Raw genomic sequence first — 19,019 nt, 5'->3', positions numbered from 1 at the left:
TAATAGAACCGAGAGTCCTACAAACCGCTTATGTAAAAACATAACCAAGTTTGTGATTCTTGGAGGCTTATGGTACTAAATAAAAGTGAAATGATTAAGATTGTAAAGGCAAGTGTATGACAATGTTCTCAACTGTTCATTAATATGATTCCTTTATCTTCTGATTTGGTAGAAGTAAAACATTAGACTGTTTTTCAGACAAGTGGCCACAGTACCATATGTGAACTCATGGTGGCGCTGTTGTACACACAGGACGTTACAGCGCCGCCGCAGAATAGTCTGGAGTGTCATTGCTTGTAGCGCTGGTCTAGCAGGAAGTGTTCAGCAGCTCCAGCAGCAGGAAGCGCGGAGGCTCCGAGAGATCGGCCGTCACCCGGTCCATGGTGGATCTCATAGACGGGCCCAGAGATGGAGCACATCCGGACCACCAAGGTACAGTAATGGCTGTGCGTGTAGCAGTAAGAGCAGTGTCATGGCTGAGCTGTATGGATGGCACACTAGTGCATTTACCATTCATGAAGCTGTGCAGGGTCAGGGTGAGTTGGCATGGTCATGTATCTGGATGGCACTGTGTTTACAGGCAGGACCTCTGCAGCAGCCAGCCTGCTAGTGCCAATGACTCAGGGTTGTTATTATGTCACTTTCTGGTGTCAGTATTGCTGGTTACTAAGTCTCATATAACAGGATCTGCCCAGAGCAGCAACAATGTATATAATGACAATTCACTGCAGCAGTCACCAATGTCTGGTTATTATGATCGGGGGACATTCCATTCATTGTACATTATAATCAGGGGACATTATAATCAGGGGACATTATATTCAGGGTATATTATAATCAGGGGACATTATAATCCGGGTATATTCTATTCATTGTACATTATAATCAGGGGACATTATAATCCGGGTATATTCTATTCATTGTACATTATAATCAGGGGACATTATAATCCGGGTATATTCTATTCATTGTACATTATAATCAGGGGACATTATAATCCGGGTATATTCTATTCAGGGGACATTATAATCAGGGGACATTATATTCAGGGTATATTATAATCAGGGGACATTATAATCAGTGGACATTATATTCAGGGGACATTATAATCAGGGTATATTATAATCAGGGGACATTATAATCGGGGTATATTCTATTCATTGTACATTATTTTCAGGGGACGTTATAATCACAGTATGGACAGTAATGCGTTCTACACAGTGCAAATACAATCAGAGCTTTCTTATCACACATAACATAACATTCTGTTCTGATGAGGCCAATGGGCCTAGAAGTTTTGTAGGTTGTCTGTTCTTCCCTATGACAGTTTTTATTGTTGGGCCACTAAGAACGTTCATTTGTCTACTGGATTGACCCCGTGTTATGGTTTTATTGGCCATAGCCGCACCAATAATTTGAATGAATAGACTGATAATATGTCCCTGTACGCTGGTTTCCTTCCACTCCTCAAAAACCTACTGATATGTTAGTTGTCATCCTATGAAGTAAGGAATAGTAAAGCACACCACTAGTAGTAAAATAATGTGTCAATCACTTCCCCAATTCCCCAGAGTCAGAGCAGGCCTCCAAGTTTCCTAGTAGTCACAGCAGGGCCCCTTTAGTCCTAGCACTCCATACTTCCTCAATAGTCACCGTAGGCCCTCTCTAAGGTAGTCAGAGCAGAGCAAACTCAAACCCTCCCTTGCCTCTTCTATGGTCCTCTGGATATCCAAGGCAAATCTTTTAGCAAATTCAGTTGCCAGCCATTTGTATTCTGAGATGTGGTTGCAAAGTTGAGCTCCATGTCAGAGAATTCAGATGCCCACTGTAGAGTGGCGAGAGACACCAGTGACGTTGAACCTGCCGCATATGTTTCTATAACTCCCATAAACTTTAAAGGAGAGAGCTGCGCACCTGCATGGCGACCCTCCTCCTGCCGCCATCTTCGCTTTCAGAACAGTTCTCCCGATAAATCGGACTCCGAGAAATGACTAGAGGGATTTCAATTTCCCACAGCCGGACGTTGAAGGTGAGCCTACGCTTTAAAATCCATCAAACGTCGCTATGCAGACCCTGTGTGATGATGTCATCACACAGTCTCTAAACAGGCAGGCAGGTAAGCTAGTTAAAGGGGTTTTCCGGAACCAATTTACTCAATCATATTTAACTGAACATCTAAAATCAATGCACTTTGTAATATACTTGCGTTTGCATTGTTGTTTCTAACACCCTATTCCAAAACCGGTCACGTGATGCGTCTCCAACAGTAAAATCAGATCTTCCGGCGCTGCCCTGTACATCAGCTATTACTTCCCTTTTCCGGCCAGCTCAATGGACGGGTACGTCATTTCTGACGTCACTATACACTGAGGGAAGGGGTGGACCGGATCCTCTTTCTCAGCCGTCTCTGAGCATGCGTAGTTGCTACACAAACAGTGTTCACCACACATGCCCAATCCTTTACTGTCACAGCGACTGCGCCAAATTTAAGCAATGAGATTTAGGCCTCGTGCACACTTCCATCACTGTTTTAACAGCCGTTTTTCACGGATCCGTGTGCCCGTTATTGGAACCGTGTGCTTCCTGTGTTTAGTCCTCGTACACTTCCGTGTTTCAGTTTCCGAGAGGAAACTGGAACCCGCTCACACTATGTACACGATATTGTGAGCGCCGCACATGCTATTCCCTGTCCAGCGGTACTCACTGTCCAGGGTGCTGAAAGAGTTACTGCCGATCAGTGCAGCCCCTTAACTCTTTCAGCACCCTGGACAGAGACTACCGCTGGACAGGGAATACCATGCGCAGCGCTCACAATATAGATTAACGGTTCATTAAAAAAAACCTGCATAGAAAAAAAAGTTACTACTTACCCAGAACTCCCTGCTTGCGTGCTCCTTCCTCAAGTCCGGCCTCCTGAGATGACGTTTCAGACCATGTGACCGCTGCAGCCAATCACAGGCTGCAGCGGTCACATGGACTGCCGCGTCATCCAGGGAGGTCGGACTGGATGTCAGAAGAGGGACGCGTCACCAAGACAACGGCCGGGGTACGTATGAACTTATTTTTCTTAATATCGCTGCGTTCCAGCACTGATCAGCAGCCTCTTCTCTCTATCAGTGCTGACAGAGGGAAGGGGCTGCCGATTAGTGCAGTATCTGTCTGTATGTGTACCTCTTCCCACCCGGCCGTTGCCTTCAGTTTTTTTTGACGGCCCCATTGACTTGCATGGGCCTCACGGTCACGGAATCTCGGCCCAAAGTAGGACATCCTCTACTTTTGTCGGAATGGAGCAACGGGACCGTAAAAAAAAACTGAAGTGTGCATGGCCCCAATGAAATGAATGGGTCAGGGTGCTAGTCGTCTGAAAAACGGCTAGCACCCTGAAGAAAACGACTAAAGTGGGCATGAAGCCTTACAGGAAACGGCCGACAAGAGGAAGTATCAGAGGTAAACAAAGCGCAAATCGACCGCAGTGCGAGTGCAGTAAGTAAATTGAATGAAAAAAAAAAAAAAAAGCTGGCCAGTGTTCTTACACCATCCCTAATCAGAATCTCAAATTAAAAAATGTTAATTTTTGTATCGGAAAACCCCTTTAAAGAGGCTCTGTCACCAGATTTTGCAACCCCTATCTGCTATTGCAGCAAATCGGCGCTGCAATGTAGATTACAGTAACGTTTTTATTTTTAAAAAACGAGCATTTTTGCCAAGTTATGACCATTTTTGTATTTATGCAAATGAGGCTTGCAAAAGTCCAAGTGGGTGTGTTTAAAGTAAGAATCCGAGTGGGCGTGTATTATGTGCGTACATCGGGGCGTTTTTACTACTTTTACTAGCTGGGCGTTCTGATGAGAAGTATCATCCACTTCTGTTCAGAACGCCCAGCTTCTGGCAGTGCAGACACAGCGTGTTCTCGAGAGATCACGCTGTGTCGTCACTCACAGGTCCTGCATCGTGTCAGACGAGCGAGGACACATCGGCACCAGAGGCTACAGTTGATTCTGCAGCAGCATCGGCGTTTGCAGGTAAGTCGATGTAGCTACTTACCTGCAAACGCTGATGATGCTGCAGAATCAACTGTAGCCTCTAGTGCCGATGTGGCCGACACGATGCAGGACCTGTGAGTGACGACACAGCGTGATCTCTTGAGAACACGCTGTGTCTGCACTGCCAGAAGCTGGGCGTTCTGAACAGAAGTGGATGATACTTCTCGTCAGAACGCCCAGCTAGTAAAAGTAGTAAAAACGCCCCGATGTACGCACATAATACACGCCTACTTGGACTCTTACTTTAAACACACCCACTTGGACTTTTGCAAGCCTCATTTGCATAAATACAAAAATGGTCATAACTTGGCCAAAAATGCTCGTTTTTTAAAAATAAAAACGTTACTGTAATCTACATTGCAGCGCCGATCTGCTGCAATAGCAGATAGGGGTTGCAAAATCTGGTGACAGAGCCTCTTTAACTCTTGTTTGCAGTTTTTGGACAACAGAATGACCCTTCATGTGTCCCCCAAGGTCCCTGGTACGTGCCCACCTTTGCCAGGTGTTGACCTTAGCCCTGAATAAAATGTATTGAGTTTGTAATAACAGCCAGCAGAATTATGAATACAGCTCTAGATGGACTATATCACAGGCTGCAACTCGGGATCAGTATAAGAGAAGTAGTGCAATTTATTTATAAAGTTACTCAACTTTCTATGTAGATGTTCTCTCTGTATAAATTGTAAACTGCTGGTGAGCGGTGAACCTGCACTTCTTCTGACATTATGTTGTTAGGATATCTATAAACCGTTTACCCGCAGGGTAAGGGGCTGCTGTGTCACACATTGGCATGGTATGAATTGCTTAGTGCACTTGGCATGTGTTTCTATTTGTATGGTTTTAGCAGTGACCGCATCTGTTGTTGGTCAATGCTTCCGTCTCAGACTCCACTGCTTTCTTTGTTGTAATCTCTGATGAATGTCCTCGTTGTTGTCAGGAAGTAAGTATTGAGGAATAATCAGCTGAAACGAGGGAAAAGTAGTCACATTCTGTTGTGTTGCGGATCAGAGCACTACCAATCAGATACGGCAGTGTCCATGACAATGGGCTGTACCTTACATGAGTCATACATTCACAAATCTGGTCATTGTGAATGATTCTTATTACCATGACTGGACAAACTTTCAAAAATAGAAGTGTTAATAGTCAATTAGCAAAATGCTAAATATATAACGATAAGCTAAATCTAAATCAAATCAATATTTGGTGTGACCACCCTTTGATTTCAAATCAGTATAAATTCTTCTAGGTACACTTGCACACAGTTTTTGAAGGAACTCGGCAGGGAGGTTGTTCCAAACATCTTGGAGAACTAACCACAGATCTTCTGTAGGCTTCCTCAAGTCCTTCTGCCTCTTGATGTAATCCCAGACAGACTCGATGATGTTGAGATCAGGTCTCTGTGGGGGCCATATCATCACTTCCAGGTCTCCTTGTTCTTCTTTACGCTGAAGATAGTTGTTAAAGGGGTTTTCCCATCAGAGACATTTATGACATAGCTACAGGATATGTCATAAATGTCATATCTCTGGGATGCTCTGTGTTGTGGCTGAAGCGTGTGATTTCCGACCATGAATAACGGAAACAGCGTAGATCGCTGAGCTACACTGATTTCCTAACTCCAATAGTAGTGAATGGCAGTTACGGAAGCAGCGTAGCTACGCTGTTTCCATGACTACCATTCAGTTCTATGGGACTTACAGAAACAGCTTGCTCAGCGATCTATGCTGTTTCCGTTATTCATGGTCGGAAATCACACGCTTCAGCCACAACACAGAGCAGTAGAACGGGATTTAGGGTGCCCTGTTATAGAGATAGGTGCGTGTCCCACTACTGGGACCCGCACCTATCTGATGTTCATGACATATCCTGTGGATCTGTCATAAATGTGTCTGATGCGAAAACCCCTTTAATGACAATGGCTGTATGTTTTTGGTAGTTGTCCTGCTGCATAATAAATTTGGAGCCAATCAGACGCCTCCCTGATCGTTTTGCATGAAGGATAAGTATCTGCCTGTATTTCTCAGCATTGAGGACACCAGTAATACTGACCAAATCCACAACTCCATTTGCTGAAATGCAGCCCCAAACTTGCAAGCAACCTCCATAATGCTTCACTGTTGCCTACAGTCATTATTGTACCGCTCTCCAGCCCTTCGGCGAACAAACTGCCTTGTCTTAAAGGCAAATATTTAAAATGTTGACTCATCAGTCCAGAACACCTGCTGCCGTTTTTCTGCACCCCAGTTCCTATGTTTTCGTGCATAGTTTAGTCGCTTGGCCTTGTATCCACATTGAAGGTATGGATTTTTGGTAGGGATTCTTCCATGAAGATGACTTCTGGCTAGACTTCTCTGAATAGTATATGTGTGTACCTGGATCTCACTGGTTTCTGCCAGATTTGAGCTGATGGCACTGCAGGACATCTTCCAATATCGAAAGGAAGTAAGCATGATATGTCTTTGATCTGCTGTGTCTTTGATCTAAGTTTCCTTGGCCGACCACTGCATCTACGGTCCTCAGCGTTGCCCGTTCTTTTGTGCTTCTTCAAAAGAGCTTGAACAGCACATTTTGAAACCCCAGTCTGCTTTGAAATCTTTGCCTGGGAGAGACCGCTTGTGTCTTGTTGCTGTGCTCAGTCTTGCCATGGTGGATCTGTGAAATAAAACGGTCTTCCACAACCTCACCTTTGTAGCAGAGTTTGTCTGTTCTTTGGCAGTTTTAAAGAGAACCTTTCACTACCTATTACATGATGCACTCAGCTGCACTTGTATGGGAAGGTGAAAGGTTACTACATCCTAAACAGATGTTTCTGTTACAGTTCATGACTGTGTTACAGCCTACATATGAAAATGATGATCATTATTACTTGTCTGGTATAATTGGATAATCATACACCTGACTATAATCCTACAGCTAGAAGAATTGATTCTGTTTTGAAGGCAAAGGGTGGTCACACCTAATTTTGATTTAGATTTCTCTTCTGTTGATTAAGTTTGTATTTTGTTAATTGATAAAAAAAAAATATTAACACTTACTTTGCAGCATTTTTGCACAATACTGTAGATCTTCAAAAATTGACAGGAATAGGACCTGCACTGAGTTTTGCAGATCAGGCACACGGATCCGCAAAAAAACTGGATATGTGCTTGGCACCACAGAGATGAATGCGTCAGTGTTCTATCCATTAATAAAAGGGACAACACACTGAAGAAAATGACTGATGTGTGCATGAGTCCTAAAGGGATGCTCTGACCATAGAAAGTGATGAAATACCACAATCCTAGCGATATGCCATGAGGTTCAATAATTGGAGTGCCCCTTTAATGCTTCTCCCCAGCATGCCTATAATTGGATGTTGGCTTTTGTATGAATATATATGTCCAAAGCTTTTGTTAGATAGAAGTCTTAATGTATGTAGACACCAGAACAAGTCATAGCAAGGAATGTGTCAGAATTGCCTATAAATATTGGACTATTTCCTTTGGACCCCTTTCTCTTTTATTTTTATCTTTTCCTCTTTATTGTTAATTTCCTTTTTGCAAGATTTAACATTGTAGATTTACATTATTTAATGTTACACCCTATGAGTTGGTGGACAATTGTATGTACGCAACTGCTTGTAAAAATAACAAAATTGTTCAACACTATTGTAAAAATAATACTGCAATTTTCAAGTATTCACGCTTGCTAGTGCAGCATGCACAATAGGCTGAAATATCCGGTTTTCTGCAGCTCACTTTTCAGCTTTTAATGTAGACTGGATCATTGAGTCAGTTCATGATCACTAGAGGGTGGGATTTAGTCACAGATGACAGCTGTATTGTATCGTTGGAGGTCTAGATAAGTCAGGATTGTAAATAAGGCTCTGTGTGCAGTTCCCTTGTTAAGGACCTGTTACAACGGTCGATAAGCGGCTGGTGCAGCGAGCGCCGATCAACGATACATCTTTGATGGCCGCTCATTTGCTCCTGTCACACGGAGCTATGGATGGGGACGAGCGGTCGTTATTCCGATCGCTTGTCCCCATACATTATTATCATGTCGGCTGCGCGTCTCCCCGTTTACACAACGATAATATTTAACTTTTTTAAAACGATACGACCAGCAGATGATCAAGCGTTTGCTCGTTCATCTGCTGATCGCTGGCCTGCTTACACAGGGAAATTATCGGCAACAAGCGTTCTATGAACTCTCGTCTGCCCGATACTAGTCCTGTGTAAAACCCCCTTTACTCCCTAGTCACTGGCGGGGGGCTGTACTCTATTTCTTCTTGGAGAAGGCATCATGCACACAACCGTAGTGGTGTGCACGTCCGTGATTTGCAGCTCGGACGGCCGCGGTGCGTCACCCGCGGGCCGCCTACAAATCTCGGGCCGTGCACATGGCCGTGTGCATTCATTTCTATGAGCCTGGACCGCAAAATGCGGCCGTAATTAGACATGTCCTATCTTTTTGCGGTCCAGGCTCCTGGGCAACGCACGGACCGTGGAAACCACGGTCGTGTGTATGGGCCCATTGAAATGAATAAGGCCGCAATTCACCCGCAGATTTGTGGGTGAATTGCGGCCGCAAAAACACGTTCGTGTGCATGGGGCCTAAGTCTATGGACACTGTATAAGTTTATGGATACTTTTCTGTCCTTCAAGTTCCATTCATTGCAGCTGCCATAAAGCACACACACTACACTGTCATTATGGATAATACAGGAAGGAAGTATGTGCCTCCAATATGGCCTCCCCCAGGGACGTTATTAAAAATAAAAAAATGGCTACAACTTTTAAAAACCAAAAACAAAACCTATTTTAAAATTTTCATGGGTTATCTCATTATTGAACATGGTAATAAAACATATTTTATTATAAATGAAGGCATAACTCAAATAAAACAGTTTAAAAAATGTTCCTGTGCTGAGATATTGTTCTTACTTGATTGGCGCCCCCTGTTGTTTGTAGAGTAAATGTGTGTGCACATCCAGCCAGCGATGCTTCATCTGGTAGACACGCATGCAATACCGGTGCATTGATCCCACTGAAGTTGGAGGGCGGAGAATTATATTCGGCTTGGTCTCTGCTGGTCGAGCGCTCGGAGTGGCGTGCCAATATAGAAGAGGCAGGTTGAAGTGTTCTTGGGACTTGTAAGAAACTGCAGCTGCAGTGCGAACACAAGTGCCTCTTTAGCAGCTTGCCCACAATCGCGCATGTTCACAGTGGATATGAGGGGGGAACCGGAAAGTTGCCAAGACTAGAATTAGGTCGATTTATTAAAGTTTAAACTATTTAAAACAATTTTGTTAACACTTCAAGGAGGAAAATGAGTCGAGGGACAACCGCTTCAAATCAAACAACACAACCAATAACAATACACATATAGGTGAAAATAAACCACAGAAAACAACTACAACAATAAGAAAACATTAAGACAGATTTAAGGCGTCATTCACGGCCCCACATTGGTTTTTGTGGTCCGTAAAACCACCGGTCTGTTTTGCAGTCCATTGGACTTCAAAAATCCTTTATTGTGCATGCGTGTGTCATCAGGACTCACGGATCCACAACAATCCACCAATATTGGTGAATCTGCAAATCTGGACGATGTTGCCAGAAGCAGATGGCTCCGGTCAAAGAATAGCGGCAGTATTGCAGCTCTGCTCCTGTTCAAGTGAATAGGAACAGTGCTTCAGTTTTGCCGAATGGCTGCTATGCAGTGGTCGAAGCCATCTGCTTCCAACTACTGCATACCGTTCCAAACATCCGGTTCACGGAGGCAGCCGGAGTTGCGGATTGGTGCGGGGTCCGGATGTCGGACACGCTCCGTTCATATACTGATCACCTATCCAGTGGATAAGTCATCAGTTTTGAGAAAGTGGACAACGTCTTTTAACCTCTGCAAATACTTTTTTTTAAATCAGAAATACAATTGGAAAGGTGTCTAATGGATTATAACTTGTGTGTTCCCGCCAGGGAACAGGTTAACAGAATCTGTAATCAATTATGCGATCTACAAGGGGGGTGGGGTTGGTGCGATCTACAAGGGGGGATGGCGCAATCTGCATGGGTGGGTGCTGCGATCTACAAGGGGGGATGGCGCAATCTGCATGGGTGGGTGCTGCGATCTGCAAGGGGGGTGCTATCTACAGCAGGGTGGTGGCGCTATCGACAAGGGGGGGGGGTAGTATCTACAGGGGGTTGTGGCTATATACTAGAAGTTCCTGCTTCCCCACGGAACTGCTGTTCCGTATTGTATCATTTTGTTCAGTACAGAACAGCAGTTCCGTGTGGAAGCAGTGACTGAACGGGGGGGAACAACTTGTCAGACGGGGCCGACCAGGAAATTAAGAGGTGGAGCTTCCTCCTGCAGGGCGGCGACACTAAAGAATCTATTGAACGATTCTATTCAAAACCAGAATCGTCCGAGGCCTTGAGGGCGAACAAATCAAATTAATTTGATTAATCGACCAGCCCTAAATGGAGTAAAGAAGGAAATAATACAACAAGAAAATAAAATATATAATATATAATAATATGGTTGGAGTTACTTTTAAAGGTATTGTGAAAAAAAAAAAAGGTCTGTCCCTTCCCCTTCTCCCCAAGAAACAGCGCCACTCTTGTCCATAGTCTGTGGATGGTATTGCAGCTCATCCCTATTGTACCAGGCACAGTACAATACAGTGAAAAGAGTGGAACTGTTTGAAAAAATACAGACCCTTTCTAACCCATATAACCCAGTTGGCAGTTAATCAGATGACATCATTGTTATTCAGCCGCGTTCAAGTCTGTAAATTTTTCCTGTGGAAGTCCAGGCTGCATCATACGCAGTGGCCTAATGTAGGCAGCGCCTAATAGGATAACGCTAACAAGATACACGAAAATGTATTGTTCATGTGTTCGCACTATTTTTTTTATTCTTTTTAAAAACGCAGGAAAAAGTTTAACATTTTCAAATAAATTGAAAAAAAAATAATTCAAAAAACCCCTCCCATTATTTTCCATTATAAACAATAAAAACCGAACTGGTATTGCTGCGTCTGTAATGATCTGAACTGTTAAAATATCATGTTTTATATCCCACACTGTAGACACCGTAGGAAAAAAAATAAGCCAGAATTTTGGTTTTTATTTTGCAGAAATAAACCACCCGTATTCTCTCCACCACACACAAACATTTTAAAATGTTTTGCAATTTATTATAAGGATTATTTAGAAATTAATATTGTCCTGATAAAAACGCCCTCATGCGGCTATGTCGACAGAAAAAATAAAAAAGTTATGACTCTTGGAAGATGGGTACAAAACAACGAAAACTGTCTGCGGCAGGGAGGGGTTAAATCCAGTGAATTTGTACTTGCTTTGTTTGTTCTAATAGGTGGAGCAGGTGAAGTTATTGGATCGATTCAGCCCAAGCAACAAGTCGACTTCTGGGACGCTGTATCTGACTGCCACTCACTTACTGTTTATAGATTCGCTGCAGAGAGAGATCTGGGTATGTAGTGTAACGGTGCGGGCCGTGTGTGTACACGCACTTATCTCATTCCAACACACACTTATTAACAGTTTATCAATTGAATACAAAGAATTACACCCGGTGAAGATTAAAGGAGTTGTCTCATCTCCGCAACACTTTTCCATGTGACGTATTTGGACATATGGGAGCCATAGTTGAGGCCCCACTCCCGAACCTCGTCTATGATCCAGAGTGGAGCGCCACTAACCAAGGAGCTGTGGCGGACCTGACCCTTCTATATCAGCTGATCGCCCTGACGGCTTTTTATTAGAACCGGGGTTGTCGGTTGTCGAGAGACAACCTCTTTAACATGTCTTAACTTGGGATTTAATTTACAGTTTAGATAGTCTGGGCACAATCCAAAAACTGTTTTGCCTTGACACCTCTAGTTCCCCCATAGTTACCCCTTCTGACAACTTGATTCAGGAGGTCCACCACTGCCCGACTCCTGTATGTCCTCTTGCCCTCTGGTTTTGGGCGTCTTCTGGTGCACTAAGGGCAGGCCTTTTACGAGTGTGTCATGCTATAGACCACCCCCCCCCACTCTCTGTATTATGTGTAAGGCTACGTTCACATTTGCATCATGGTTTCTGTTTATAATGGATACTATGACAGTGTCGGATCCGTCATACGACAGGTACCACCGATGCCTGACGGACCCCATTGACTTATAATTGGGTCAGTCAAGCTACGTTGTGGTGTCCATTGTTTTGAAGGGTAGAATATCACGGCATGTAGTACTATTCTTCCCGGAAAATCTGACGGCGTTTGTGACAAAGATCACGTTGAGGGTATGACACGTTTCCCTGACACTGTGAGTCGGAGAACGCTGAGACTAACATACCGGCGGCTAGTAATGGTAATGCTGGGTTACCTTCTCTAATGGCAGTACCTAAAGTGCTCAAAAGGGTTGTCACCGAGCTTCCCACAGACCCCAGAAGCAATTCATATCTAGATTGTTCCTTCTCACGCCACTCCTATGTCTCTGGCCGTGTAAGAGTCACTGTAGTTCTGCACTCCGGACGTTACGTTTATGAGTCGGGCGGATCAGGATAAGCAGCGCTATAGGTCCTTCGCAGGTAGGAGTGTGTAACAGTTCATGAAATTGTAGGAGAACAAAGTGAATGTAAATGATTGGATAAATATAAAACAACGTTTTATGATTTTACGAGCATATATAGTTTATGGAGCGAGGATGGGTGTATATTTATTGGACTGGTTTCTACAAGGTTCATGTTTATATTCCACCTGTAAAATGTGTTCCTGGTTTGTGTTAGATTTTACACCATCACATTGCTGCTGTGGAGAAACTCGCCCTCACTACAACAGGCTGCCCCCTAGTGATACAGTGCAAGAACTTCCGCGTGGTGCATTTCATAGTTCCCAGAGAGCGGGACTGTCATGACATCTACAACTCTCTGCTTCAACTTTCCAGGCCAGGTAAGGCCAGTCTACAATTCATTTATTGAACACATAGGTCTTAGCTGGATGTTGGTGGTCCTTATCACCTTGTCTCATTGAACCTCTTCCCCCTAAAAACTAGTGGAATAAAAAAAAGGAAATACAGTCAGGCTCTAAAATGAAAGAAAATCATCAGTAAATATAGGTTCGTGGGTTGTCCTCATACTTATACTTACCGTATTTCTCTTTCTGGTAAAACTGGGTGACAGACAATAAGGCTATGTTCACACGAAGCATAATTGCTGCAGGTTTTCCGTTTGGATTTTAAAAACGTAATCCATGCTGCAGAAAATTTCCATGCAGAAATTAACCTGCAGTGCAGATTTTTTTTTTTATCCGCAGCCTGTCAATTTATGCTGCGGAAAGGTTGTATATTTTTTGTGGACTTTCCCTATTATGTTTAATTGGGAAATAAAACTCTGCCACAAATAGCAAATGGTTCGATTTATGCTGCGGAAAAGCTGCGAATGTGCAGCAAAAATGGAATGTACAGAAAGAAAGGAAAAAAAAATATTTTTCACAAAAAAGTGTCGCGCCTCCCCCATCTAGTCTCTTGTACTGCCGGCCTCCTTGGATGACATTTCATCCTATGTGACCTCTGAAGCCATAGGCTGCAGCGCTCACGTGGGAGAAAATGTCCTGCCAGGAGGCCGGCAGATCTCTGCCCTAAAATGAGACCAGGGGAAGGTAAGTATGGAGTGTTTTGTTTTGTTTTTATCCCCGCAGCAGCGAATCCAGCCAAAAGTCTGCACCAAATCAAACCCGATTTGGCTCAAACTTTCAGCTGGATTTCCCGGCGGTATCTGGGTCGTTATTTGCTGCAGAGTTTTCTGCACTAAATCCGAACCGTGTGCACCTACCCTCAGGCTGCAGTTACTTTCTTATCCAGCTTTGCTTGAGCCCTTAAAGCCACAAATCAGTCTGATTTTTCATTGGTTGGTGGATATGTAGGCTGCCATTTCAGTTGTTCAGGTGGCCATAATTTGGCTAATTTTTATAACCAGGATATTAGACACACATAACTTTAAATAAAGCTCGAACTTCCAAAACTGGGCGCAAATGACTTCATACAAGGTAAAAAAAATTCGGGTGCCAGGATATAGTTTAAAACCACATACAAGTTACTACAACGCGTTTCGATCTCATACTGAGATCTTCATCATGTATGTCTGGTGTGGTCATATATACTTCACTTATAAATACAGGGTGGGCCATTTATATGGAAACACCTAAATAGAATGGGAATGGTTGGTGATATTAACTTCCTGTTTGTGGCACATTAGTATATGGGAGGGGGGAAACTTTTCAAGCTGGGTGTTGACCATGGCGGCCATTTTGAAGTCTGCCATTTTGTATCCAACTTTAGTTTTTTCAATGGGAAGAGGGTCATGTGACACATCAAACTTAGCGAGAATTTCACAAGAAAAACAATGGCGTCCTATTACAGGACCACACTGGAATTGGGTGATCTCTGTAGAACGTCCCATTATTTCACAAATGTTTGTAAAGGCGACTTCATGGCTAGTGCTGGATTTTATACACCTGTGGCAATGGGACTGAATGAAACATTTGAATTCAATGATTAAGAAGTGGGTCCCAATACCTTTTGGTTCATGTAGTGTATATTCTTTGCGATACATTGATTCAGCGAGCTTAATTGGTTGCCAACCGCCCACTGTATTTATACGAGATCCTTAGAACCCGCGCCATAGTATGTCTACTGCACGGGCTTTAGCTGGCTGCCCTAGCGATCAGGCAACGAAATGTCGGGTGCCTGATAGTCAGACTGCCGGGTACTCTGGAGAGAAGATAGACGTGGTATTCACCGCTTCTGTCTTCTCTGTTCTCTTGTACACAGCGCTCAATGAGCGCTGTGATTAGAATAGGGGCTGGTCACATGATCACCAGGATGCCGTTATTGGGAGGCTGCGGCTCAGTCTAACTAGACCAGGGGTCTCAAACTCGTGAAGTTGACGGGCCGCATTACATTCAAATTTGTTACAATACAAAATTATTGTTAATCAATTATTTATTTGAACTACTATAATAATAATAATACTACATTACTATAATGCTACACTAGTATAATAATAGCGCTAGGTTTAAACTTAATGGAAATTTCAGAGATTTCTCCATGTGCTTATTTCAACAATCCAGTTTTCCAGCTTAAGTGTTTCTAAATGAAGTCCGTCGGCTCAGTTGACAGCGTTTGGCAGACACACAAATGTCAAGATTGGGCAGCCCCTTTTTAGATAGTGCCACAGTGCCCTCTGTAGAAACTGCCACAGTGCCCTCTGTAGAAACTGCCACAGTGCCCTCTGTAGAAACTGCCACAGTGCCCTCTGTAGAAACTGCCACAGTGCCCTCTGTAGAAACTGCCACAGTGCCCTCTGTAGAAACTGCCACAGTGCCCTCTGTAGAAACTGCCACAGTGCCCTCTGTAGAAACTGCCACAGTGCCCTCTGTAGAAACTGCCACAGTGCCCTCTGTAGAAACTGCCACAGTGCCCTCTGTAGAAACTGCCACAGTGCCCTCTGTAGAAACTGCCACAGTGCCCTCTGTAGAAGCTGCCACAGTGCCCTCTGTAGAAGCTGCCACAGTGCCCTCTGTAGAAGCTGCCACAGTGCCCTCTGTAGAAGCTGCCACAGTGCCCTCTGTAGAAGCTGCCACAGTGCCCTCCTGCTGGGTATCCAAACTGTGCTCCTGACATCACTGTCCAGCTCTGGACAGCGATGTCAGGGAATTCCATAGACATCCGCTCTGGGGAAGACCCTGACAACACTGTCCATATATGGACAGCGATGTCAGGGAATTCCACAGAGTCCCGGAGCAGAGACAATACTAGCGGCTCTGTGTCCCGCGGGCCGCAGATGACGGCCTCAGGGGCCGCATGCGTCCCACGGGCCGCGTGCTTGAGACCCCTGAACTAAACCCATCAAAGCCCTATTAATGACATTAGTCACTATACCAGGGCTTGTCTCCCTGTAGCTGGGGCTGCTGTTCAACCCCAGTTACAGTAAAAACACAAGGTGTAAAGGAGAAGAAAAGTTCCAGAAAGGTCTTTTCTGACCTTTTAGGGAGAAGCCATAATATTTATTTATTTTTAAAAATAAATAAAAGTAAAATAAAGTTAAAATAAAAACGGCACAATAATCACATCGCTAGCCCAAAAAAACAAGTTATAGCCGTTTAACGCATGCTAAAAATGTCTAAACGGTGTCTGTACCTGAAGGCTCAAAATAGTCTGGTGCCGAACCGGTTAATACCGCCTGCATGCAATAAGATTATTTGAGTTTGAGAAGAACATTTATGAATGTTATCCTTTTACCTGTCACCGGGTTTTCAAAAATATCTGCCTTTTATTTTATCTATAAGTGAAGCATATAACCACACCAGACATGCCTGACGAAGATCTCAGTATGAGATTGAAACGCGTTGCAGTTATCTTTCATTATAAATCGTCCTCTTTTACGTGATTTTACATTTATACTTTTACGTCTGTAAGATTTTTACCTTGTATGAAGCCATCAGTGTCTAGCTTTGGAAGTCTAAGCTTTTCTTTAAGCTACTTGTGCCTACGATTTTTGCCCCCCAACTCTGAGAGAGAAACTTCCTATATAGCCCCGTGGCAGGCTCAATGCCATTGTACCAACCAAAGTCTACAGTAGAGATGTGCCTATCCATAGGTGAGTGCACTACTATATTTTTTCATCGCCTTTTGAAATGACCATATCACACTACGGTGCACCCCGGTTTTTTTTTGTCTTCGATAAGCAGGATATCAGAAGCCCTTAACAAGTAAATTGGGGGTTTAATCACCCCTAAAAGTATAACTAAATAAGATTTGCTTTGCAGTCGATGGCCATATGTGTTTTTCCCGCCATGCCAACCAATGCACAGCCCCCAAAAATTTTTTATCAAAAACTTTTCTGGATTTTTGTGTAACTATTACTTTTCTTTCTATTAGTGAGATATGATGATCTCTACGCGTTTTCCTACAACCCCAAACAAAAGGAGGCAGAACGGGTTCTTGGCTGGCAGTGCGTTGACCTGAAAGAGGAGTATAAGCGGATGGGAGTCCCTAATGCATACTGGCAACTCTCTGATGTGAACAGAGGTTACAAGGTAAAATGGATGTCCGAGGCACAAGAATTGGCTAACTAAAATTTCCTGCTGCCCTACAGGTCATTATAGGAACACTCCTGCCGTTTAAGTGAATTTCTGATAGTAACATATGTTATTTAAGAAGCCGCTAAAGTTGGAGTTGCACTTTACAGTGTAGCCAGTCAGATCTATTGACTGAAAATATCAGTTTGTGGTAACCGGTTTACTGCCAGATATCTGAGGTCTGCGTTGGTTGCCGCATTCTTTTTTCTAAGAACTAGAACTGAATCTAGCAGGTGGCCATTAAGAAAAGATTTTACATCTTTTTTTTTTTCCTTTAATTGAAAATTTGACAATTAAAAAACAAATGTTTTATATTGCTTATCCTTCAAGTGAAACTTCAGACAAAATATAACTTTCTACAAATTTGACCCAAATAAGGTTGTTTTTTTTGTAGGGGTCTTAGAGCAGTCGTCAATTTAGGGAGAGCGGCAGCCATCCCCCCTCATTCTGTGCCATGCAGTTATTCAATGTAGTTCTATGGCACATTGCCTGCCCTCCCCCATGGCCGGCTGCTTTGTATGTCTTTGGAGAGCTTTATGGTCTTCTATAACTGACTCCTTCTGCATTTGGGTCCAACTGAACACAAGTGGAATGAGTTATAAGAGAACATAATGCTTTCAAACGCTATACAATGCCGACAGACATGGAAGAGGGTGTACAATGATGACCTTAGTGACCTACAGTTACAGCCAATAGCTGTATGGCAATCACTGAGGGGGCAGGTTTTGGAAACTGCTGCCACTCTACCTGAATCTTGGGCAGCGTTGGTCAAAAGGAATTTGCAAGGAAAACGTCTGCTTTAATACACTTAGAAAATAATGACAGAAAAGACTTGGATATATTTATTAAACACCTTTTAACACCCTTTCCTTTAAAAGGCTATGTACACCTTCGCTCTAAAATTAATCTTCATTGTTCATTTGCTTTCTAAATACCCTTCATTAAAATGTACTTCCCTTTTGCTGCAGTAGTCTGTGTAACTCCTTAACATAGCTGGTTGACACACACACACACACACACACACACACACACACACACACACACACACACACACACACACACACACACACACACACACACACACACACACACACACACACACACACCTACACACCTACACACCTACACACACACACCTACACACACCTACACACACACCTACACACACACCTACACACACACCTACACGCACACACCTACACGCACACACCTACACGCACACACCTACACGCACACACCTACACGCACACACCTACACACACACCTACACACACACCTACACACACACACCTACACACACACCTACACACACACCTACACACACACCTACACACCTACACACACACACACACCTACACACACACACACCTACACACACACACACCTACACACACACACCTACACACACACACACCTACACACACACCTACAAAAACACCTACACACACACACCTTTCCTTTAAAAGGCTATGTACACCTTCGCTCTAAAATTAATCTTCATTGTTCATTTGCTTTCTAAATACCCTTCATTAAAATGTACTTCCCTTTTGCTGCAGTAGTCTGTGTAACTCCTTAACATAGCTGGTTGACACACACACACACACACACACACACACACACACACACCTACACACACACACCTACACACACACACCTACACACACACACACCTACACACACACACACACCTACACACACACACACCTACACACACACACACACACCTACACACACCTACACACACACCTACACACACACCTACACACACACCTACACACCTACACACACACACACCTACACACACACACACCTACACACACACACACACCTACACACACACCTACA

General features: G+C 43.6%; 1 protein-coding gene across 2 annotated transcripts in view; it reads left to right on the top strand.

Annotated features, from left to right (window-relative positions):
• Positions 1 to 295: 295 nt before the first annotated feature.
• Positions 296 to 19,019, top strand: part of MTMR6 (myotubularin related protein 6) — a 58,104-nt gene continuing 39,380 nt past the window's right edge. For both annotated transcript variants that reach the window (XM_075851655.1, XM_075851654.1), the window contains exons 1-4: positions 296 to 432; positions 11,409 to 11,525; positions 12,824 to 12,986; positions 16,975 to 17,132. In XM_075851655.1, the coding sequence (XP_075707770.1) occupies positions 409 to 432; positions 11,409 to 11,525; positions 12,824 to 12,986; positions 16,975 to 17,132 (462 nt within the window). In that variant the 5' untranslated portion in view covers positions 296 to 408. The remainder of the gene's footprint in view (positions 433 to 11,408; positions 11,526 to 12,823; positions 12,987 to 16,974; positions 17,133 to 19,019) is intronic.

Source organism: Rhinoderma darwinii, chromosome 2 (genome assembly GCF_050947455.1).
Source record: "Rhinoderma darwinii isolate aRhiDar2 chromosome 2, aRhiDar2.hap1, whole genome shotgun sequence".
Classification (NCBI taxonomy): Eukaryota; Metazoa; Chordata; class Amphibia; order Anura; family Rhinodermatidae; genus Rhinoderma; species Rhinoderma darwinii.
Note: the sequence above shows the minus strand (reverse complement) of the source record. Positions and strands in the feature narration are given on the sequence as shown.